This window comes from Camelus dromedarius, chromosome 16, assembly GCF_036321535.1.
Source record: "Camelus dromedarius isolate mCamDro1 chromosome 16, mCamDro1.pat, whole genome shotgun sequence".
In the NCBI taxonomy this organism is placed as follows: domain Eukaryota; kingdom Metazoa; phylum Chordata; class Mammalia; order Artiodactyla; family Camelidae; genus Camelus; species Camelus dromedarius.
Window position 1 is genome coordinate 13323377 of NC_087451.1, and position 22785 is coordinate 13346161.

The 22785-nt window shown below is 36.3% G+C and overlaps 1 protein-coding gene and 1 non-coding gene across 3 annotated transcripts in view; one reads left to right on the plus strand and one right to left on the minus strand.

Moving 5' to 3' along the window:
* Positions 1-5763: 5763 nt before the first annotated feature.
* On the plus strand, positions 5764-5837 carry TRNAV-AAC (transfer RNA valine (anticodon AAC)). The gene has a single exon. It is a non-coding gene; the product is annotated as a tRNA-Val (tRNA).
* A 1197-nt stretch (positions 5838-7034) lies between these two features.
* PPM1D (protein phosphatase, Mg2+/Mn2+ dependent 1D) overlaps positions 7035-22785 on the minus strand; it is a 47081-nt gene continuing 31330 nt past the window's right edge. The window contains exons 4-7 of one of the 2 annotated variants that reach the window (XR_010384440.1): positions 14821-15011; positions 12414-12656; positions 11284-12014; positions 8394-8525 (exon numbers count right to left, since the gene is read on the minus strand). Coding sequence is in view for 1 of the 2 variants with exons in the window: in XM_010990460.3 (XP_010988762.3) it covers positions 7968-8525; positions 12414-12656; positions 14821-15011 (992 nt within the window). In the remaining variant the exon portion in view is untranslated. Of the gene's footprint in view, positions 8526-11283; positions 12015-12413; positions 12657-14820; positions 15012-22785 lie in introns of both variants that reach the window. The other variant, XM_010990460.3, reaches the window with a different exon arrangement.

The window sequence follows — 22785 nt, forward strand, 5'->3', positions numbered from 1 at the left end:
CCAACAATTTATCCTGAAATATGGAGCTGGTATTTGTAAGTAAAGATACCAGAAAGTAAAACTATTGACAAAGACCAAAAATCGGTTTCATCAACTTTTTTTTCAGTTGAAGTATAGTCTGTTTATAGTGTTGTGTTAATTTCTGGTGTACAGAATAATAGTTCAGTCATATATATACGTACATATATTCGTTTTCATGTTTCATCAACTGTTTTTAATGATGCCCAGGGCATAATTTACCTTCCCCTCATATACATAACCCTGGATAAAAATTGCTTTAAAGCTGAGAAAACTGAATTTGTAGTAACAATTTTAGGAAGCTAAAAATTTAGTAAGAATATTAGGTAGCATTTTTTTTTCGGACTCCTTGCTTGGCACAGTAACATTTTTAACTGAATCTGTAGTAATATTTTTTTTTTGTAGTAACATTTTTGAAAAGCCATAATGTTAGGTAGCATTTATTGAGCTCTATATGCCAGTCATTGTAGTATTACTATCTACATTTTGTTGCCAAGTCCAAACTCGTTCTGCTCGCTGCATGACAGGCCAATAAATCAGGAGACGAGGTGTTGGGGCAAGGAATAGCAACTTTATTTAGAAAGCTGGCTGACTAAGAGGATAGCAGACTAATGTCTTGGAGAACCATCCCGCTCTAGACAGAATACAGGCTCCTTTTATACAAAAAATAAGGGAGGGTGTGTGGTTGATTGTTGTAATCTTCTTGCTGCAGGCATTCTTTGTTCTTGCAGCCATCCCCCTGGGCTAGGTCATGGTGTCCCTGTAAACCTCCAACAAAACAAAGGTTATTCTCTACTGTAATTTTACAGACAATGACCAAGACTCAAGAGGTTAAGCCATTTAGCCCCAAAAGCAAGCACTGTGGTAGAAATGTATGGACCCTAACGCCCTGGCTTTCTGCCAGAAAAGAGGAGCCCCAAAGAAGGAGAAAGTACCATGCAGACTATAGAGAGGGAGGAGCTTAGGAACGTGATCCTATTGAGTACTTTGGCATGGATTTTTTTTTCTTCCTAAGCCATTTTATGATCTAAGCCTGGCCACAATGCTTGCTCTAGAACAGGTAATTAATGAGCTTAAGGGAGTGGGGGAGTGCTGGAACAAAGGAAAAACAGTCAAGACACAGTAGTTCAGAGATAAAACAGAGTCCTAGTGATGCAGCAAAATGGGGCACACGAGAGGATGGTCACGTCCCAGGTCTTGGTCGAGTTCCTGGGGCAAGTGAGGGTCCTTAGCTTCATGCAGGAAAGAATTCAAGAGTGAGCCATAGTAGAATGAAGGTGGATTTACTCAGAGAGACACATACTCCATAGGACAGAGTGCAGGCTGTCTCAGAAGGTGAGAGAAAGCAACCAGGAGATGTTAGTTTTCATGAGTTCAGTAACTTCGTATGCTAAGAAAGAGGAGGCTTATTCCAACTACTTTAGGGAAAGGGCTGGAATTCCCAGGACCTAGAACACCGCCCGCTTTTTGACCCCTTACTGGCAGCCTCAGAACTGTCATGGTGCCTGTGAGTGTGTCATGTACTATGCTAATATATTACAATGAGTGTATCATGAAGCTCAAGGCCTCATGGGAGTTGAATCTTCTGCCAACTTTGTGCTCATTGCTGTGTCATTCTTTTAATGGTTGTGCCTTGTCCCCTTCCTTCCTGACTTACTGGTTCCTACTCAAGGGATATACATAATAATCTGATACGTATTTTTGAGTTCTGCAGGAGCTAAGGCTGCTACCTAGGTGGAGGATGGAATGATGATGTTGACCTTTTCAATCAACTGAAGCTTGGACTCTGTCAATCTTTGCCCCAATTTTATGCTGAAATCTCCTCTGCTCAAGCCCTTTCATGACTATGCATATGTTCTTAGCTTAAAAATTCCCGTTTTGCCTTTCAAAGAGACACTGATTTGAGAAAGATACCCGGTGTTCTCCTTACTTGCTGCAAGTAATAAATCCTTCTTTCTCCCCATCTTTGCCCTGGTTGTGTCTTTTGGTTAAACATCCATCAAGAGATGAACCCAGTTTTTCAGTTAACAGCACCGAATGGAAATTTTAGAACTCAAAAATATAACAACAAAATCTGTAACAAAAAGGAAAATAGTTTAAAAAGAAACAAAGAAGGAAAAGAATATAATTCTGAACAAAGTATTTTAAGAAATAATGTCTGAAAACTTCCTAAGACCTAAACTTACAAATTCAAGATGCTCAGCAAATTTCCAGCAGGAAAACATCAAAGAAATCCATATGCAAATACATCATAACCGTACTGTTGAAAACTGAAAACAAACAACAACAAATCTTGAAAGCAGCCAGAGAAAAACGATGTGTTACCTACAGGGGAACCATTTGAATGACTGCCAGTTTTTCATCAGAAATCATGGAGGCCAAAGGAAGTGGCATATATTTTTAAATTTATTTTTTTTGAAGTACAGTCAGTTATGTGGCAAATATTTTAAAGTGCTAAAAGAAAACAATTAAAAAAGGGAAACAATATTAAGAATGAAGAAAAAGCAATAGTAATGGTAGATATTTGGATGAATATCATAGACTATTCTCCTCGTGAGTTCTTTAAAATGTTTGATTTTTGATAGCAAAAACTGTATCATTGCCTAAGGTTTTCAATGTATAATCATCCTGCAGAATCCGTGGGGAATTTGTGCCAGGATCCGTGAGGATACCAAAATTCAAGGATGCTTAAGTCCCATATATATATATATATATATTTTAAATAATTTTATTCTAATTTTTCCCTTATTGGAGGTACTGGGGATTGAACCCAGGACCTCGTGCATGCTAAGCACATGCTCTACCACTGAGCCTCCCACCCCCTTAAGTCCCGTATATAAAATGGTGTAATATTTGCATATAACTTAAGTACCTCCTCCCATATACTTTAAATCATCTCTAGATTCCTTATAATACCTAACACAATGTAAATGCTATGTAAGCAGTTGCTTGCGTACAGCAAATTCAAATTTTGCTTTTTTTAACTTTCTGGAATTAAAAAAAAAAACGTTTTGATCCACAGTTGGTTGGATTCGTGGATGCAGAATCCACCGATACAGAGGGCTGATAGTATATAGCCATATAACTATAACATAAAGAGAAGGTAATACAGTGTAAGTTTTCTACATCCCACTTTAAGTGGTAAAATATTGATTTTAAGTAGATTATAGAAGTTTGTATCCTGTAATCCCTAATGCAACCATTCATACTGCCAAAATATTTTGCCTCAAAGATTAAAAGTTAGGTTTTGAGGGGTAGGGGGTATAGCTCAGTGGTAGAGTGCGTACTTGGCATGCATGAGGTCTGGGTGCAATCCCCAGTACCTCCATTAACAACAACAACAACAACAACAACAACAGAAAGAAAAATGAATTAAAAAAAATTTTTAATTGGAAAACATTGGAAAAATTAAAAATAAATTTAGGTTTTCAGCTTTACTTAGTGACATTGTATATTTAGGGGAAAAAATACACTAAAATGCTTCACTTCACTAGAGGAATCTTACAGGTATCTGGAAGATAATTAAAATAACACTATTCATTAATGTTACCAAAACAAACCTAGTGCACAGTTTATGAGAGCAATGCTAAAACTCCTACATTTTGCATATTTATGCTTTTAACTTCTACATTGTGATGGACTGTGTCCAGGATGGCCCTGAATGATGCCCACCTCCTAGTATTTACGTCCTGTGTACTTGCCACACTGTATCCAGGTTTGGTCTGTGAATTGATGACGTGAGAGCTTTGAGGTTAGGCTACGGAAGATACGTGGCTTCTGCCCTGTTCTTTTCTGGTATTGTTTGCTCTGGGGGAATATTGTGAGACACGCTATGGAGGGGCACATGTGGCAAGGAACTGAGGCCTCCGACCAAGAGATAGGTGATCATTGTGAGCAGCAGATCCTCCAGCCCTACTGAAGCCTTCAGATACCTGTAGCCCTAATTGTTGTCTTGACTGCAAATGAGATAGGAGGGAATGGGGCAGGGCACAGACACTCAAGGAATGACAGCAATTTAACACCAAAATGGTGGAAGATTCAACTCCTAGTTGGCCTTGAGGATTAAGAGGTTTAACTTCTAGTAGACCTTGAGCTTCATTATATGCTCATTGTAACAGCGTGATAAATAACATGCCCGCAGGCACCATGACAGTCCCAAGGTTAACTGCAAAGGGGCAAAGGGCCAAAGAATGGGTGGTGGCCCAATTCCTGGTAATCTCAGCCCCTTCCCCAGGGCAGCTGGAATGGTCCCACCTGCAGGCGTGTGAAGCTACAGAGCCCATAAAAACTGACACCACCATGCTTAGCGCCCTTTTTCGCTCCCTCCTCTTTGGAGACGGCCCGCACTCTGTCTATGGAGTGTGTACCTACTTTTACTTTAACCTGAGCACCCAATTCCCACATCTCTTTCCTTGCCTTTCTCTTGCCTTACACTCTATGCAGTATGTATCTCTCTAAATAAATCTACCTTTACTCAATGGTGGCTCGCACTTGAATTCTTTCCTGCGCGAAACCAAAGACCCACACTTGGCGGGGCCCGTCCCAGGGGCTCAACTGAGACCTGGGACACGGCCCTCCTCAAGCCCCACATCCATTTTCCTGCATCACAACCACAGGAGACTGTAACCTAGCTAAGCCATTCCCAGATTCCAGACACTCTAACTGTGGGGATAATATTTGTTGCTTTAAGCTGCAAATTTTTGAGATGTTACAGTGCAGCAGTATGTAATTAATACCTATTTTAAGTCTTTTGAGGCATAAGGTAAATCAATAATTATCTGTTCTACAAAATATCTAAAAGAACCGGTGTGTTCACATGATAGTGATGTAAGAAATACGTATTTTGGTCTTTGTCCGAAGCTCCTGGCTGGGGATCCTAAAACCTAGGTGGTAAAAAGTGCTAGGAGTATCTTTTGTCTTTGGTTATCAGACCCAGGTTCCTAACATAGAGCCCCTAAATCCCTTGGAATTTCCTGATAGAGGAATCTTTTGTTAATTTAATGAGACAACTCTTTGTGGGCTCCTGGATAAGCTTCAGGTTGGGGCTGGTCAACAAGAAAACAAGCCATGATAAAAAGCTTGGAAATTTCACCACCTCACACCACCATCCTCCTGGGAGGTGAAGAGGCTAGAGACTGAGTTAATGATTGAACACGCCTACATAGAACTCCCTGAACTATGAGGCTTGGAGAGCTTCTAGGCTGGTGGACATACTCATATGCTGGGAGGGTGGTGCAACCCAAATCCATTGGGACAGAAGCTCCTGCACATGGGACCCTTCTGGACTTCCCTAATGTCTCTCCATCTAGCTGTTCATCTATATCCTCTATTACATATAATAAAGCAGTCAACGTGTTTCCCTGAGTTCTATGAGCCATTCTAGCGAATTATCAAACCTGAGGTGATGACTGTGGGAACCCTGATGTATAGTCAGCCAGTCAGAAGAGTACGTGAAATCTGGGACTTGCAACTAGAGTCTGAAGTGAGACTGAGCCCTTAACTTGTGGGATCAGATGGTAGTTCCAGATGGGTAAGTGTCAGACAGCTGAATTGTAGGACACTCAGTTGGTGTCTGCAGAAAACTGGAGAATTTTTTGGTGTAGGAAAGCCCACACATCTGGCATCGTTAAGTATTATGAATGTGAATAAAGGAAGAAATGTTTGTTTTCCTTTCAGTGGACATGGTTAAGTAGCGGCATAGTTAAATAACTTCTTTCCAGAGTAGAATTCCAAAGAATGAGGAGGGGGAGTGTACAGCTCAGTGGTAGAGCGTGTGTTTAACATGCACAAGGTCCTGGGTTCAATCCCCAGTACCTCCATTAAATAAATTAAAAAATAAATAAACCTGATTACCTCCCCCCCCCAAATAAAAGAACAAAACATATAAAATAGAATAAAATAAATTTTAAAAATAAAGAATGAGGAGGCTCTGTAATGTACTGATATGGAAAATTCTTCAAGATATAAAATTAAGAAACATGTATAGTTGCATGTCTATACATAGATTGTCACTGAAAACACACACATAAAAAGGAGGGGAATTGTGGGCTACCGTGGGGACTGAGGTGCCATTCTATACATCATGAATTTTCCATCATGCATCATACTACTGATCTATACACTATAGGCAAATAAAATGTAATAAAAATAGCAGAAACATTAAAACATTATTTGGAATTGCATAGCATCGTCAACTCCTTAAATAGGCCTAAACACAGCCCTAGGAACACATACAGAAGAAGAGCTAATATTAGCATTTTCAGTTAAATGTTTCAAACCAAGAACGTTTCCAGTATTAGACAGCTACTAGTATGGTATGGAACTGAACTCTATTACACCAAAAATGTGATCCAGAAAAGAATTAATGCTATGACATTTTATATTAAAAAACTAATTTGAAAAATAAAGATGGAAAATTCCTTCACAAAAAATTGACTTCAGAAGTGTATGCTACTTGCTATGTTATCTTGGAAAGATCTGAAAAACAAACTCTTTACTTTTGAAAAATTAGCTACAATTAACATTTCACCTGGACCACTGGTTCCCAATTAATACTCTTATGGAAAACAGTGTGCTTCCAAGAGGCAGTTCCTAGCATGCTGTGGGTGCATGATCAGCGTTGAATGCATGAATTAACTCTTCAATGTCTCCTTTAGCATCTGTCCTAAATTAATAAACTATAAAAGGTTCTTTGTAGAACAGTTCAGCACACCTAAATGACACATTTAGTATTTTGTATTTTGGTATTAGTCCCTTTCAGTTTTTTCTACATTAGCAAAGAACATAGTTTTATTCATTTTTAATCACTACATACTATTTCATCAAATTCTTCTAAGCCATAACTGACTCAACCATATTCTTATTGCTGGATATTTCAATGTACTCTAAATTAAAAAGTCAAAAGTGAAAAAAAATGAGTATTACATGTATTTTAAGTTGTTACTCTAAAGCATGATCAAGGAATAAACAGAAAGTTAACATATAGCATTGAAACAAACCAACAACAAAAATCCAGCAACGTTAGTAACAGTTCACTGATTTATTAGATGAACAAACATGTATCCATATAATCAATGAAAACTGTACGATATATAAAATAATTTAAGAAATGTGGGGAATTAGCAGCACCATCTGTTATTGAAATAGCAAGAAAAACGTCACATACTTTATGCAAACACTAGAAGAGAGTAACTATCTTAGGATCTACTAATGCCACTGAGGGTCTGGGATGACCGAGAAGGGTGTCATTTTAGGCAAATGCACCTTCTTCCACTCCAAAGATTTAGTGAGCAAGTCTGATGATTAATGTTTTAGAAAAAATGTTACTGAATGAAGTAAGAGATCCTGCATAGCATTTTAATTAGGATAAGAAGACTAACATCTGGCTACTTTTGCATGGCTCAACACTTCTATGAAAAATTTAGTTCTGGATTATGAAATTAGAAATAAAAAATAATTTTCAAAAGACACTAGTTGTCTCTAAGAAACATTAAGAGGAACACAGGTCACTATGAAAATACATCACTTTTCCAGTTCACTTAATAATTTACTTTAAAAAGTTGTGTAGTTTTCATTGCAAGTGACTTATACAAATTTCTTAAGAAGCATTTTTAAAAGTTTAAATGTATTTCTAAAATCTAATAGATTCTTTTCATTTTTTTTTTAAAAACCTTTAGCCCTGTTGTTACATTTACTGTGTATCAGAGTGAGAGTCTGAGTCTGTGTGAAGGATACAAATTTACACACATTTTACAGCAGCTTATACCCTAACATCTACAGAATTCACATTTATAATACAAGCAAGTACAGGCCAGGATAAAACTGGTAAATTCCAAAAAGTCAAACTGTATACTATTTTTATTTTGTCCCTTTAAAAAAAGTTCAACTTCGGCACCAAATGCAAAAAGCCCTCTTGTATTTGGAAAAAAAATTTTTTTTCCAAACATATTTCAGCAAACACAAACAGTTTTTCTGTGCTGGTGAAGTAAAGGATTTCCAATTTTCTTCTGGCCCCTAAGCCTGCGTCGCATGGTAAGTTTAACAGAGTTCTTTCGCTGTGAGGTTGTGGGAAGGCTTGCCGGCTGAGCACCGCTATTTCGACTTAAACCATTTCGTCTATGCTTCTTCATAAGAGGGCCAGAGTTGGATTCTTCTAGTGTCCTTTTGAAGTTTGCTGGAGGGGTTCTTTCAACTTCTTGGGCTTTCATTTGACCTGGGGTCGACATCTTTAAATTTTTTTGGTCCATGATGGCGTTTGTTGAATTGGTAGGCACCAGGCCAACTGACAAGCTATTATTCAAAGAATCATGTGTTCTTAAAGTCAGGGCTTTGGTGCAATTTTCTTCAAGTGGCTCTGGATCTTTTGAGGGTATGACTGCAGCCTGGACATTCCCTCGAGCTATCTCAGCTGGTACTTCTAAATAATTCTCTGAGAAGGCATTACTACGAACAAGAGTAGGTATGTGGTCCTTAGAGTTCAGCCTTGGCCACGGGTCCTCCTCCAGTGACTGAAAAACAAGAGGGTAAACCAATAAATATTTTATCCTAGAATTCAGCTTAATTGCTGGGGAGATAAAGGGGCTTCATTAGAGTAAGTGACAAATTTGTTTATTTTTCTGACTTATTTCCTACTTTCTATATTCTAATTTCTTTTGGTGGGGGAGGTAATTAGGTTTACTTATTTATTATTATTTTTTATTTAACAGAGGTACTGGGGATTGAATCCATGACCTCGTGCATGCATAGTTGTGCTCTACCACTGAGCTATACCCTACCCCCTCTATATTCTAATTTCTGAATATTTAGTAGTGTGGGAAATGTGAAGTGCAATATTAAAGCAACTATATCAAAACAGAAACTCATATTGCTGCTTGGCACCCATCTCCCAAACACTAAACACTGTTCTGTGATTTGAGAAAAGTAGGACATATGGGAATCCACTGAGTACGGCTGGGACAACTTTCAAAGACATAATAATGAAAATCATACAGAAATTTCCAGGTATTGTTTTTTAAAAGCTTCACGGGTGGTTAGGATATACACCACACCTTTAGATGTAGTGTTCTAGATCTAAATATATTCAGAGTATCCTTTCATCTCCAGACAGGTAAGAACATTCTTCCTACCAAATCCAACTCTTCCACTATAATATTTTATAAAATCATTTTTTAAATACTTTCTCAAGGACAGAGTTTAAGCATAAATACTATCTCTTCACCAAGTGTGTAACATTTCCCTCAATCATTCCCTCTCTCAATCAAATCAAATTTATTAAAATATTTAATATATTCTGAAAAGCCCAAGTCAACCCTTTTGTAAATGATAAACAAAGATATATTATCTGGCCTCTCTCTGACATAAAATCCCCCAGGAATAAATGCCTTTCAAAAAAGCACTTATACAAAAAAGTATATTCATAAAAAAAAAGTTTCCTTTACTATTTCTAGAATTAAAAAGAAAAAGGGAAATTGAACCAACCTAAAAGCATTTCAATCCAACCACAAGTTGGAACATGCTTTACTGAAAAAAATAAACTGCCTTTAGGTCCAATGGAGACTGAAAATGAGAAACCCTAGGGTTCCTAATTTGGTACTGCTCCAGAGCTTGCTCCTTTTTTTTTTTTTTTAACTAAGAATATACTCTTTCTTTCTGGGGTCACTGGTTTGTCTGTCTGTTTTACACTGCATGGTTTACTGAAAGCCCAACTCTTCTTATCTGTTTTAACACACTGACTAGTTGCTGGGTAGCAACCTTGTTTCAAAGTACCAGTGCTGAGAAAGGATAACAGGACAGCCACTGTTCTAGAATATCTACATACGGCTTTCAATAATATGAGCAGCAACTTGTCTGTGAATTTATCCCCTCTGCATTAGGTTGATCCCAGTGCCTACTGCCCTGGTCACAAGCATGTTCTGACCCATCACAGAAAACTCCATCTAGTCATAAGTAATTGCTGACTGAAAGTTCATCTTGCTTTAATTTAGTAAAAGGATTTGCAACAAGACCAGGCAGCAGATAAATTCTGCAGGCAGAAGGCTTCCTATTAAATAAGCACATCACTAACTAGTCACAAGAAAAAAGGTACTAATCAAGCCACTTATAGGAATAGAACACACTGCTCTAGTTCATGTAACAAGGTTAGACATTAGATGGAATTCCCTTCCCAAGAAAAACAATGGGACGATTTCAGAGTTAACACAATTTATTGTAATTTCTGTTGTGCTGTCTTTTTAAATTCACAGACTATTATTCTGACACTACTGCGCTAACTTTTTCCCCCACTTTGAACTTTTCCTTTTCCTTCTCTTTTTACTGGCATTTTGTGGAAACACACTGCATCTGTTAACACAGACAACTACTTAGACATCTCAGATTCATCCCAGATTAATTACTATTTGTATTGTTAAACTTTCTTATGAGTTCATAGAACACTTGTGATATAGAGATATTACCTCCTAAATGCATACTTTAAGAGTTTTACTACCTCAGAGATCAACTTCCTCGAGAGCTCCATCTATCTTACAATCTAGGAGTAAACAACTCATTACAAATTGTGTCTAGAACACAACTGAAACTGTTGATCTGAAAGAACTCTCTTCCTCATTCTTCCTTCCTTTAGCTCTTGGCTTATTAAAAAAAAAAAAAAAAAAAGCTAAATTTAGTTTTGTCCTAAAGAAAGGATGGAGAAAGAAATGTGTGCCATAGTAATACTTAAACGGAAGTATTTCCACTTTATCTGTCCCCAAACAAAGATCTGACTATGGCTCTAGCTTAGGATTCAAACAGAAGTTGACATGTCTATAGACAGACAAACCTAGTCTCGAGTGCCTAGTCTAAATGTGGGTTAAGTCTTAAAAGTCATTCAAAATCAACCAAAACGTCATTATATTTATCTAGATGTTACTTAACATGGGATTATTATAACAATGAAATAAGTCAGAGACACTTGTATCTCTGGTTAAGTTAATTAAAAAAACAAAACACAACTTCTTGAACAGAAATTTTCCTTTATTTACTTGTTAGGTCAGAGCCAACAATACTACTTATTCTGAATGACTCTAAATATTTTTTCACATTTGGGTGGGGCTAAATGGTCAACAAATAACTATGCCTACATTTAAGTTATTAGTACATACATAAATCTCCTCATCTTTATCTTAGTATAATTATTAGAGCATTATTTCTCAGAATTTTAAAATGTTTTAAAAATTATTTCTATGTGTAATTTTGGTACAATTTTACTAATGCCAATCTGCAAATCCTTACCTACACCTTAACGCCTCCTTCTCTATTCTGCCTGAAGTCAGTTCTCCAAATATAAATACATTAGTGAACATGAAAGTCATGAATAAATACAAATACAAAAACAGGCAAATTCTCAAATGAGCATGTGCTCCTTTATAACTCTCAAAGGAGAATGAGGGACTTTAAAAGATTTTGATCTGCGTTATTCTTCAAGGGTTTTCAAAGAAAAATCTCAGACAAGAATTTAAGAAAATAAGCATAAAATATTTGTCAATTTCTAAATGAAGAGTCCACGTGAGGAAACTTAAGTCGCCATATATGTGTGAAGTAAAAAAAAAGTGAAGCAGTGATAGAAAAATTCCAAGTAGTAAGTATAGGAACACAAACCCCAAAATTAATTAAATTCTTTGTAGTGCATAGCTTTAAACATCTTAAAAAGCTGCCTGAATACATGACATAAAATTCCGTTGTATTTCCCATTTTAATGGTCTCAAAGCCCATTTTCAGAAGGCCAGGAATATCAAAGCAGTTATCAATATTACTAATTATTAGTAGAAAAAAACTGGGATGAAGTCGGAAAAGGGGAAATATGGCATCACTTAAATTTGTTTATTTTACAACAAATCTTAAAATTCATTCAATAATAACAGGGATAAGAAATAGGAATGATGTTTCTTATCCATGTTAATAGACAACCAGTTGTAACGTCTGAGATCCTAAGGTCCGGTTCAATCTTCTCTCAGTCTTTTCATCTATAAAATGGAATAACATCCGCACTATTTAGCTTTCAGGGTTATGAGGTTCAAATGAAATATCACATATGAAAGTGCATCACAAACGTCTACATGCTTACAAATGTTCATCATATTAGAAGGGGATCAGCAAGTTCCAAATATTAATCTTGCTAATATTCTTCAGGGGCCACATCTAATCACTTTTCTGTTAGGTGCTCTACAGCCAGCATTCAGTTTAGCACCGAGGTGTTCATGATTCACTGACAATAAGTTATATGACAAAGATCTATCACTTCCCCTGAACGTAGTGGCTCAAGTCCAAAATTCTATTATGTAAAGAATCTGAAAACTGTTTTCAGGCAGTACTAACCCAAGAAATTCTGTCTATTATAACTTAAATATGATAGAACTCTGTACCTTGACTGGTGGTGTAGAACATGGGGAAGGCGTCAGCACGCAGGCTTCTTGACTATTGTAGGAGGGACTATCAGTCAGGTTCAGATAGAGCTCGTCTTCACTGGTGAAATTCCCCTGACCGTCCACTCCTGGAGAGATGCAGATGACTATGGCACTGGTATTATCTGCTCGAAGCATACGCTGCCTCCAGCGGCCTAGCGCTCGATTCACAAGCATTTTGGCACAAGACTGTCCATGCTCGCCCTGTATGTAAAAGAACAAGAAGGAAGATATCAACTCAGACTTTGTTGCCACTACGTTTGTATCGAATTAAAAATCAGGTGTTTAATATGGCCTAAATAAATATTAAATTTTCAAAATTTCAAACATATACAACCCCCTTAAATATGTTGAAATAGTATTACTTTAAATTTTTTTAAAATAATAAAACAAAGCCTCATCCTGGCTAAATTTTATCTGTATTTTTATCTTTTTGGTAGGAAGACACTTGGTTTTCACTGTAACTTAGGAAAAGTTATATAGAAGTTATCTAAAAGAGGATAAACATCAAGTTATTACGAAATAATCACACATGGCAAAAAAAACCTCATTGCAAAAGGTCAATTTCCTTCTAAAAGTAAGAGACTCTGCAAGTCAAAGACCATCCCAAAATAAAAATTGTCAAAGGATATGAACACAATTCAGAGACAAGGAAATACAAATGGCTGTTACCCATATAAATGGTTAATATTACTCACATGAAGAAAAAAATAAATACAATAAGCGGTTACAGTGTACAGATCAAATACATACCAACAGAAAGAGAAACAAAATTTAAAAAAAGGATCTTATGCAAATTAATGTGGCTTGTTATAAAACTTACAGCATCCTACATGGATTCCATAATTGCTAAGTTTCAAAGAAACAAGTGAAAATGATGTGCTCCAGAAAACAGAGCTACATGTCTTAAAAAGTATCTCTAGAAATTATTGAATGATGAAAACTGAGTGGAAATGTTTGAAAAAGAAAAGTGTCATGAACTATAAATGATAAAAATTTAATTAATGTTACCTTATGTAATGTGATAAAATATATTTATGTATTGTAAGTACAAAATATCAATGTACTATAATATACTATAAGGTATACTATGTAATACATAATGTACGACAGTACAAGACCCTCACTACTTTTAAAGCCAACAATGGCACATTCTCTTGCCTTCCTGAACACTCACTAAATCTATTTCCTAGGCTTACAAAGTACTCTTTCATCATCACTTCCAATCTGCTGGCTCATGCCCTCATCACTTCAACTGAAACTCTTCATCCTTAACGGTCACTAAAAGATCCTGACTGTAAAGCCCAACACCCTGTTTTCATCCATCCGCCTCTGCTTCTTTGTAGAATTTGACATTGCTGACTACTACTCCAAAACTTTCTCTTTTCTTGCCTTCAACAAAACTGTACTTTTCTAAATCTCCTTACTTTGTCATAGCTCAGAATAAGAGCAAATCAATTTTCAAGAAAGCCAGGGAAAAAAAGAAAAGGTTTTTATCACTGATGGTTGTTTCTAGATTTACAATTGACTAAATACAGGTGACAGTTGCCACGTGACCCAGCAATTCCACTTGTAGATACTGAGAGATCAGAAAACACGTCCACACAAAAACTTGTACATGAATGTTAAGAGCAATGTCATTCATAACAGCCAAAAGGTGGCAACAACTCAATATCCATCAGCTGATGAATGCATGAATAAATAAAATGTTATACATCCATCAAAGGAAAATTATTCAACCATAAAAAGAAATAAAGTACCAATACAAGCAACATGAATGAACTTTTAAAACTTAAGTGAAAGCTTAAGTTAAAGAAGTCAGACACAAAAGGCCACATATCGCTATGATCTCATTTATGTGAAATATCCCAAACAGGCAAATACATAAAGGAAAAAAACTAGTGGTTGCCAGGGGAACAGGGGTCATAGTAAATAACTGCTAATGGTTAGGGGCCTGCTGGGGGGCAATGATGAAATGTCCTGGAATTAGTGGTGACAGTGATACAAATTTGAGAATATCCTAAAACCACTGAAGTGAACATTTTAAAAGGGGTAAATTTTTATGGTACATGAATTACATCTCAATTAAAAAAAAAAAAAAAAAAGGATGGGCGAGGGTTCCACAGACCAGGAAGTCAAGGGTTGTTCATAATGAAGTCAGTGGTTATGTGTTTTGTTACCTAGTTTCATTTATCTATTTCCTGTCTCATTCCTCTAATGAGCGGCAAGAGTCTACATTTTACTTTCTTCCAGAGCAAGGGCAAATGCAAAAATCTATTCAAGGTGAACATCCTTAGTTCATATTCAAGACCTGTGACAAGAGTACCAGAACAATGTGTAGGCAATAATTGAATTGAGTTCTTCTCACCATCAAGTATTTTTTCTCCTCTTGGTCCTGGCACATTGAAATGGCATCTTGAGGTGGAATCATATTCCAAAGTCCATCACTCCCCAAGATAATATACTTGTGCTTCTGGGGGTCAAGAGTGTGGACACTTGTGTCTGGTTCAGGTGACACCACAAACTCACCACTGAAGAAATCATAGCTCCACAAATCACCTGGGGGGTAAGAAGCAGAAAAAGCAAGAACCATGATTTTCAAGCTAGTAGTATCACATCAAGAGATTAAAGAGGAAAATCTACATGTTCTCTTCAACAGATGCAGAAGAGCATTAGATAACATTCAAAATACATTCATGATTTGTAAAAAAAAATGTCTTAGCAGACTAGAAAACGTTAAACATAACTCCCTCATTAACCTAATAATAGTACGTCTTCGATCATTACTTCCCTTCCAATTGTATACTGGGAATCCTTCCCAACACAAAAAGATAATAAAAACAAATCATACATATGAATTGGAAAGGAGAAACTAAAACTATCATTATTTGCAGATAATTTTATTTCTGCAAGGGAAACCAAAAAGAGATTAAATTATCAGAACAGGAACATTTAGCAAGCTTGTTAAATACAAATCCAATATATAAAAGTCAGCGGTATTTTTCTGTAATAGCAAGAAAAAGAAAATACAAAAGTTTAAAGAATTCCATTTACAACAATGAAGCAAATGTTAGGTATTGAGAAATAAATTTAACAAAAGGTGTGCAAGTCTTTTATGGACAAGATTATATAATTAGATTCTAAAACATTAAACAGACTAAATAAATGAAGAAATAACTATAATCAGAGACAGGAAGATTTAATATGTTAAGTCTTCCAATATTTAATATGCTAAATCTTGCAAGAATAACATCAATGTAATTCCAATCAAAATCCCAAAAGGACAAGCTGATTCTAAAATGTATAGGGAAGAGCAAAGGCCCAAGATTAACCAAGATAATTATGAAGAAAAGATAAGGTGGGGAGAACTGGCTCTAAAAATAAGACTCCTTGTGGCCATCTGAAAACCTCCTGTTAACCTCCTAGAGGTCAAGAAAATAACTACATCAAAACTTAAGGAATGAGTGCCAGTCACCAGGAAGAAAATTCCAGAGATAAAGATGAGCATTTTCACCAGAAATTAACACAGCATTGTAAACCAACTATAGTTCAACTTTAAAACAAAACAAAACAAAACAGAAAGATGAGTGTTTTTATACTCTTAACCCTACCATACGACTAGCCTTTGAAGATCAACGGTTCACCATTTGGGTGAGCCAGTAAAACAGGGTCCTTACATAGTCAGCCTTCTTCTTGATTAGTTGCACCTAAAACAATACCTAAAACTTCTGCCTCTTAGATCTATTAGAAGTAAACCTCAAAATGTTCAACAGAAAAGAAGTTTTGGTTGACTTGGGCCATTAAAAAGATCAGTAAAACTGAAATAGAAAAAAAAAATTACAGAAACCATCTACTCTTTTGTGATACATAAGACAAAGTAAGTAGGGCAATGTAAACTCTTCATGCCCCAAAACAGGAAGGAGGAAACAGAAAAAAACATTAATTTCTGCCTCTTTTGTTTGTTGTGAAACACTTCAAGGGAAGACCTAAATTAAGAGCAAAAGGTTTTCAGACAAGAGGGTAAACTGTTTTTGCCGTCTTTCAGCAGGTCCAACTTTTGCTAAACCAGAGGAAGCACTCTGTCCTCTCCCTTCCTTATTTAAACTTCCCCATAGCTCCCATCAGAAATATTGGCCAATTCAAACACGCTCAGGGTCCAAGAAAAGAGTAACTCAAATCAATTACTCCACTCTAAAATAGCAAAATTCACTGCTAAAATCGCCTCTTGAAAGGGGCAATTCATCCTTCAGAGCAACAAAAGAGAACACATATGACCGCTAAACGTTAATTATAATCCAGGTCAGCCCACAAAGACACACTTACTTCTTTATACCAGTAAAACAAAGCTCCCTGGTTGATGAAACTATAAAAATGAACATGGAAATAGTTCAGATAAATATTAAAGTAGCAATTACAGAGTTCATATATCATGCTAAAAGCTTTCAAAAGCAGTGTTTCTCTAATATTTGTAATTAATATTGCCACTCCAAGTAAGAACATAAATTTATATAAAGTGAAACCCCCTAATATGTCTAAACTTAAAATCTAGATTAAAAAAAGAAATTCCAAATTTCAAGCTAATGCAGTTTATATGACCTTGAAGAAGGGTCACAATTTCTCATATATAAACTAACATTAAAATCTTTATAAATTTGAAAACAAGGACATTTTTTATGTGTTATTTGTTTTGCAAGGCACAAAACCCCAAAAGATACAAAAATTTCCCTTTCCATTCACGTCCTTCCTGATTCTCCACTTAGGAAACAACTACTGTCCTTACATATTCTGGAGACATCTGTGGATATATACACACAAGCATATATGTACACTCTTTTGGAAAAATCATCCTCCGAAGCTTTTAACTCCCAAATTACTAATCCCAATATCTTGCCAATCTCTTGTTTGTTTTTTTTTCCTTTTTTCTCTAAACCTTAATACATTACCAGAAGAAAGGCACATTTCTCCTAACTTAAATTTCTCAGACTCTGGGTTTTGAATGGGATTGCACTGAACCTACAAATCAGTTTGGAGAAAAATGCCATCTTAATAATATTATATCTCCCAGTCCAAGAACTTATTCATTTAGATCTTTGATTTCTTTCATCAGTGTTTTATAGTTTTCAGCATACAAATTCCCCTCAATATTTTATAACTTATTCCTGTTATTATTTTGATGTTCAAGTTGCTTTAAATTTGCCAGTAAAAGTCCCTAGAATCTGAATTTTTAACTCACAGATGATTCATATCCACAGTCAAATTTAGGAACATAAGATATAGCCAGTTCCTTATTTTGCCAGTTCAGGGAATCTACATGGCTTTATCTGAGATCCAATGAGTAAGAATCAGAATTGAACTAAATGTTTTTATTATTGGTCTAGTATTTGTATACCATTATAGGAGCACAGAACGTCATTCCTGTACATACTGAAGGGAGGGGCCTTGGACACTGGCACATGTTTTTGGTTGCCTGCTCAATGGCCATTTCCCTTTTGTCCTCACTAGAGGCACTGGAGGGACTACCAGAGGAGAAAGAGGCCTTTCTTCTGGTTTCAGTATGTTCTCTGCTTGCTCCTGGTACACGCTGCAGCCAACAGTGTGCAGGACACCTACTGGTCCTTATCTCTAGTGAATTTCAGCACCTCCCCCACTCTGCAGATGGCTTCCCATAGAGAGCTTCCCAGCAACTTCTGCCTCACCAAGTCCATATTCAAAACTGCAACCAAAATCATCTTTTTTAAAACACAAAATTTAAGATGGCTGGTGGTGATAATTGCACAATAATGTAAATGTTATACTTAATACCACTGAACTGTACACTTAAAATGATTAAGATATAAATTCTGTTATGCATATTTTGCCATAATTAAAACACACACACACAAATCTAGTTGTATGTTTCCCACTCCAACTCCGCAACAGTTTATTCTTGTTCTTAAGATAAAGACACAACTCTTAACCACAGTTACAAATATGCAGTATTTTCTTTTTTTATTTTTATGCCTCTTATTCCCCTATCTCTGTTCCACTCTGGCCCTCATCAAAGTCCCTTATATTCACCATGCCTCTTCCTATTGCAGAGCTGTCCACAAATGCAGACCTTATGCCTATAACACATTTTCTTTTTCTATTAACTTTTAGTAATTCTTCAGATCTCAGCTCAAACATCACTTCTCTGGCCTCTCCCTATTTTAAGTTCTCATTAACACATATACAAGAGCTTAGGAGTTGTAATTTTTCAGTTCTTTTTGTGATCATCTGATGAATGCCTTTTCCCTTTTCTAAACTGTAAGCTTCCATGAGGGCAGAGACAACGTGCTTGGCACACACTGCACTCAAATACCTGTTCAATGAATAAATGATTTGCAAGACTCACATGCAATTTCATCAGGCAGCCAGTAGGAGGCAACTTTGCTACATTTGCACTCAAGTAATTTTGATCATCAGTGCCCAAATAATACCAATTTTGATAGGCAAACTTCTCTCCCAAAAAACTTGGAAAAAATGGCTATAAACCATAAGAAGGGTGCTAAATACTGTAATTTACAATGGGCCAACAAGAATTACCATATAACAAGTTAAAATAAAGAAAGCTAGAACTCAAACACTTCCTAAAATTTTCTTCACAAGTGCCAGACCTTAGTCCTTAGACTGGAAAAGTAATGTAACAAATAATTTCTTTCAGCTTAAATGTCCAAATCTACAGGATTTTTCTTAATGCTGTAAACTTTAAACTTATACAGTGATGTATGTCAATTATATCTTAATAAAGCTTAAAAAAGATTATTTTCTATATGAAAGATAAAATCAAGAGAAAAAACAGAAGCAATTTTTTCATTACTGAAATAATTTCATCTCTCTGACATATCTTTTTATATTAAAATATAGCCTCATTTCCCATATTTTTGTTTACAAAATTATGTTACAATAACTGTCGTTGGATGTTACAAGAGCCATTATATTTTATCTCCTACGTGAAGTTTTCACTGTTCCGGTGGCTCTTTCCCATCAACTGCTATTAGTTCTTCCCTTTCTACAACAATAGTAGTAAACCCTCTCTCGACCCTGTATTTCTACTCCAGCTAAAGCCCCATGTCTCTCCTTCCCAAACTCCTAGGAAGAATGTCTAAACTTGCTATATCAAAACTTCTTCCTCTCGCTCTTCCTTGAACCAACTCCAATCATGACTGCAGTCTCACTATTCCACCAAAAGCTACTTTGTCGAGGTCATCAATGACTTTCACATTGTTAAACCCAAAGGTCACTTCTCAGCCTTTACTAACAACAGTATTTGAAATATTGTTTTTTTAAAATTGAGGTATAATTGGCATTTAACAAAACACTTAACTTCTTGAAACACTCCCCTCACTTAGCTTTTGGGACACTCTCCTAAATGTTCTGGTATCTTACTTGCGGCTCTTTCTCAGCCCTGTTTTACCCTGTTCTTCCATTCACATCCCACCTCTTACCAGAGTACCTCAGTGCTCCGTCACTGGACCTTTCCAATTTTCTACCTACACTCAGTCCCTTGATTCGGCCACAAGCCTTTGAACATCATCTCTATGTCACTGGCTCCCAAAATGATCTCTCTAGCCTAGCCCTCACCTAGTCAATTCACATAACCAGAAGGCAAATAAATGGACATCACCACTTTGAAGTCTGATAAGTACCTGGAAGGTAACTTTTCCAAAGTTGAACCCCTGACTTCTCCCTACAACATATGCTCCAGTCCTTCCTGTATCAATTAATGGCAACTCCACATTTCAAGCTGCTCAGTTAAAAAAAAAAAATCATAATAAGGATACTTGTATTTGTTGTTTCTTCCAAATTCTCTTGCCCCTGACACCCACAGGCCTTGATGCCTCTTCACTCAAATGTCATCTTCTCAGACCTCCTCTGACCATCTCATTTAAAATTATACTCCCACCCCTACAGCGTTCCCCACTTTTTTTTTCACGGTAGTTTTTTTTTTTTATATTCCACAATATATATTTTACTTATTTATTTTAGTTTATCATCTGTTTCTCTTTACTAGAAAGTAAGTTTCATGGGTCCAGGAATTTTCAACTGTTTTCTTTACTGCAGAATCCTCAGAACCTAGAGCAATACATGGCACACAGTAGGCATTTAATAAATATTTGGTGAATGAATAAAAAATCATAAAGAAATGGGAACTACGTGTGGTTTTAAAATACGTGCACATGTTATTTGGTTACTTTTTTTGTGCTAAAAGGGCATTTTTTTTACATTTTTTTATTGAGTTATAGTCATTTTACAATGTTGTGTCAAATTCTAGTGTAGAGCACAATTTTTCTTGCTACTTTTTTTAAAAAAGAGGTAAGGGTTATTAATTCCCTTCCACTTAAGGGTGGGCAAGACCTAGTGACTCAGTGATAACAGCTACCAAAAAAACACATGGAGAAAGTGATGAAGTGTCACTTATTATGACACTAGATCATAAAAACACATTGTGGCTACTGCCTTGTTCTCTCTCAGATCACTTGCTCTGGGGAAGCTGGCTGCCATGTCATGAAGACACATCAAGCAGCCACACAGAGAGGCCCACAGGGCAAGGCACTGAGACCTCCTGACAACAGCCGTGTGAGTGAGCTATCCTAGAAGTGAATGCCCCAACTGCGTTCAGGCTTTCAGATGATCAAAATCATAGCTGGCATCTTGACTGTAACCACATGAGAGATCCGGAGCCAGAACCACCTAGTTAAGCCACTCCCAGGTTCCTAAGCCACAAAAGCCATGTGAGATGATCAGTGCTTTGAACTGTTAGGTTTGGGAGTATTCAGTTAGACAGCAATAGATAACTAACACAGTAGGATTTTAATAACCTGACATAATCATTTTGGCGAGAAATTCAGCAATACCTACTAATGCTAAAGATGTAAGTATCTATGACCTGAGCTTTCCAAGTGATATACCTTGGAGGGTGCGAGTGTGACCTTGGGTCAGCAGTGTGGGTCCTGGGTGGCTACAGCCTTTAAGCCAGTTATCTCCAGCCTCAAGTAGCCTTCTCTGTTTATTGTAAAATATTATTATATTGTATGTGTCACAATATTTGAAAAGTTGGTTAAGTAATGTACTATGACCCAGTAATTCCACCTCTAGTTATGTCCTTAAAGTTAAGTCTCATATATGTATACAAGGAGATATTTATTGCAGCATTTTTTATAATAGCTAATGTGTGCATACAACCTAAATGTCCACCAAATTTATTTCATACTGGAACTAAACGTATAGCAGTTGATACATGAACTAGAACTATATTTATAAACATGGATAAATCTAAAAACAATGCACAGAGAAAAACAGCTAGTTAAAAAAAGATGTTTTGAATATGATGGAAAGCTAGTCCAACGATCAACAATTTTAACAATGTTACCATGGATTCTCAGAGCTTTAAGAGACCCACAAAGTCTTACATACTCTAGCTCCCCAGCCAATGCAGAAATCCACGTTAACCACCCAGGCACCTCTAATGAAGGGCAGGCTAACAGCAGTTCACAAAATAATGGTTCTTCTTTTTTTAATCAGCTGCAATTTTTGTCTTTTTTTTTTTATAGTTCTTCAAACTAGTTTTTTAAAAATCAGGCTAATTCTTCTTCTAGATGACTAAACTTCACAAATATTAGCCAGCTGTAACTGTCCTCAGTATTTCTATTTCAGGCTACACCCTGTCAAGCTCTCCTGTATAAGCTTAGGAGAGCGGCAGCAGCATCTAGCGGAAAGAGCTTTTACTTGTAAGTTGAACAAAGCCGTAATCAAAATGCCAAGTATGTGGACACGACCAGTTGACTAGATCAGCTAAGGCAGTTTCTTAACTGACAAACTGGAAATAACTCCCACCTCCCTGCCATTTTATAAAGTTTAAAAACGAAATAACACGTAAAGCACTTCTACAGTACCTGGCACATAAAAAGACACTCAACTTGGTAGTTCTCTTTCTACTACAATATGATCTTAGAACCATCCCCAATTGGGCATATTTTTAAGTACAGAATACAGTGGCATTAAAAAAGAATACAGTAGCATAACCATTCCCTTTTTTTGGATATTATACTATATTACTACATTCTAAGGTTATATTTAATCTATTTTTTTAATTGAAGTATAGTCAGTTTACAATGTGTCAATTTCTGGTGTATAGCGTAATATTTCAGTCATACATGTACATACATATATTCCTTTTCATATTTTTTTAACATTTTTTATTGATTTATAATCATTTTACAATGTTGTGTCAAATTCCAGTGTTCAGCACAATTTTTCAGTTATTCATGGACATATACACACTCGTCACATTTTTTTCTCTGTGAGTTATCAT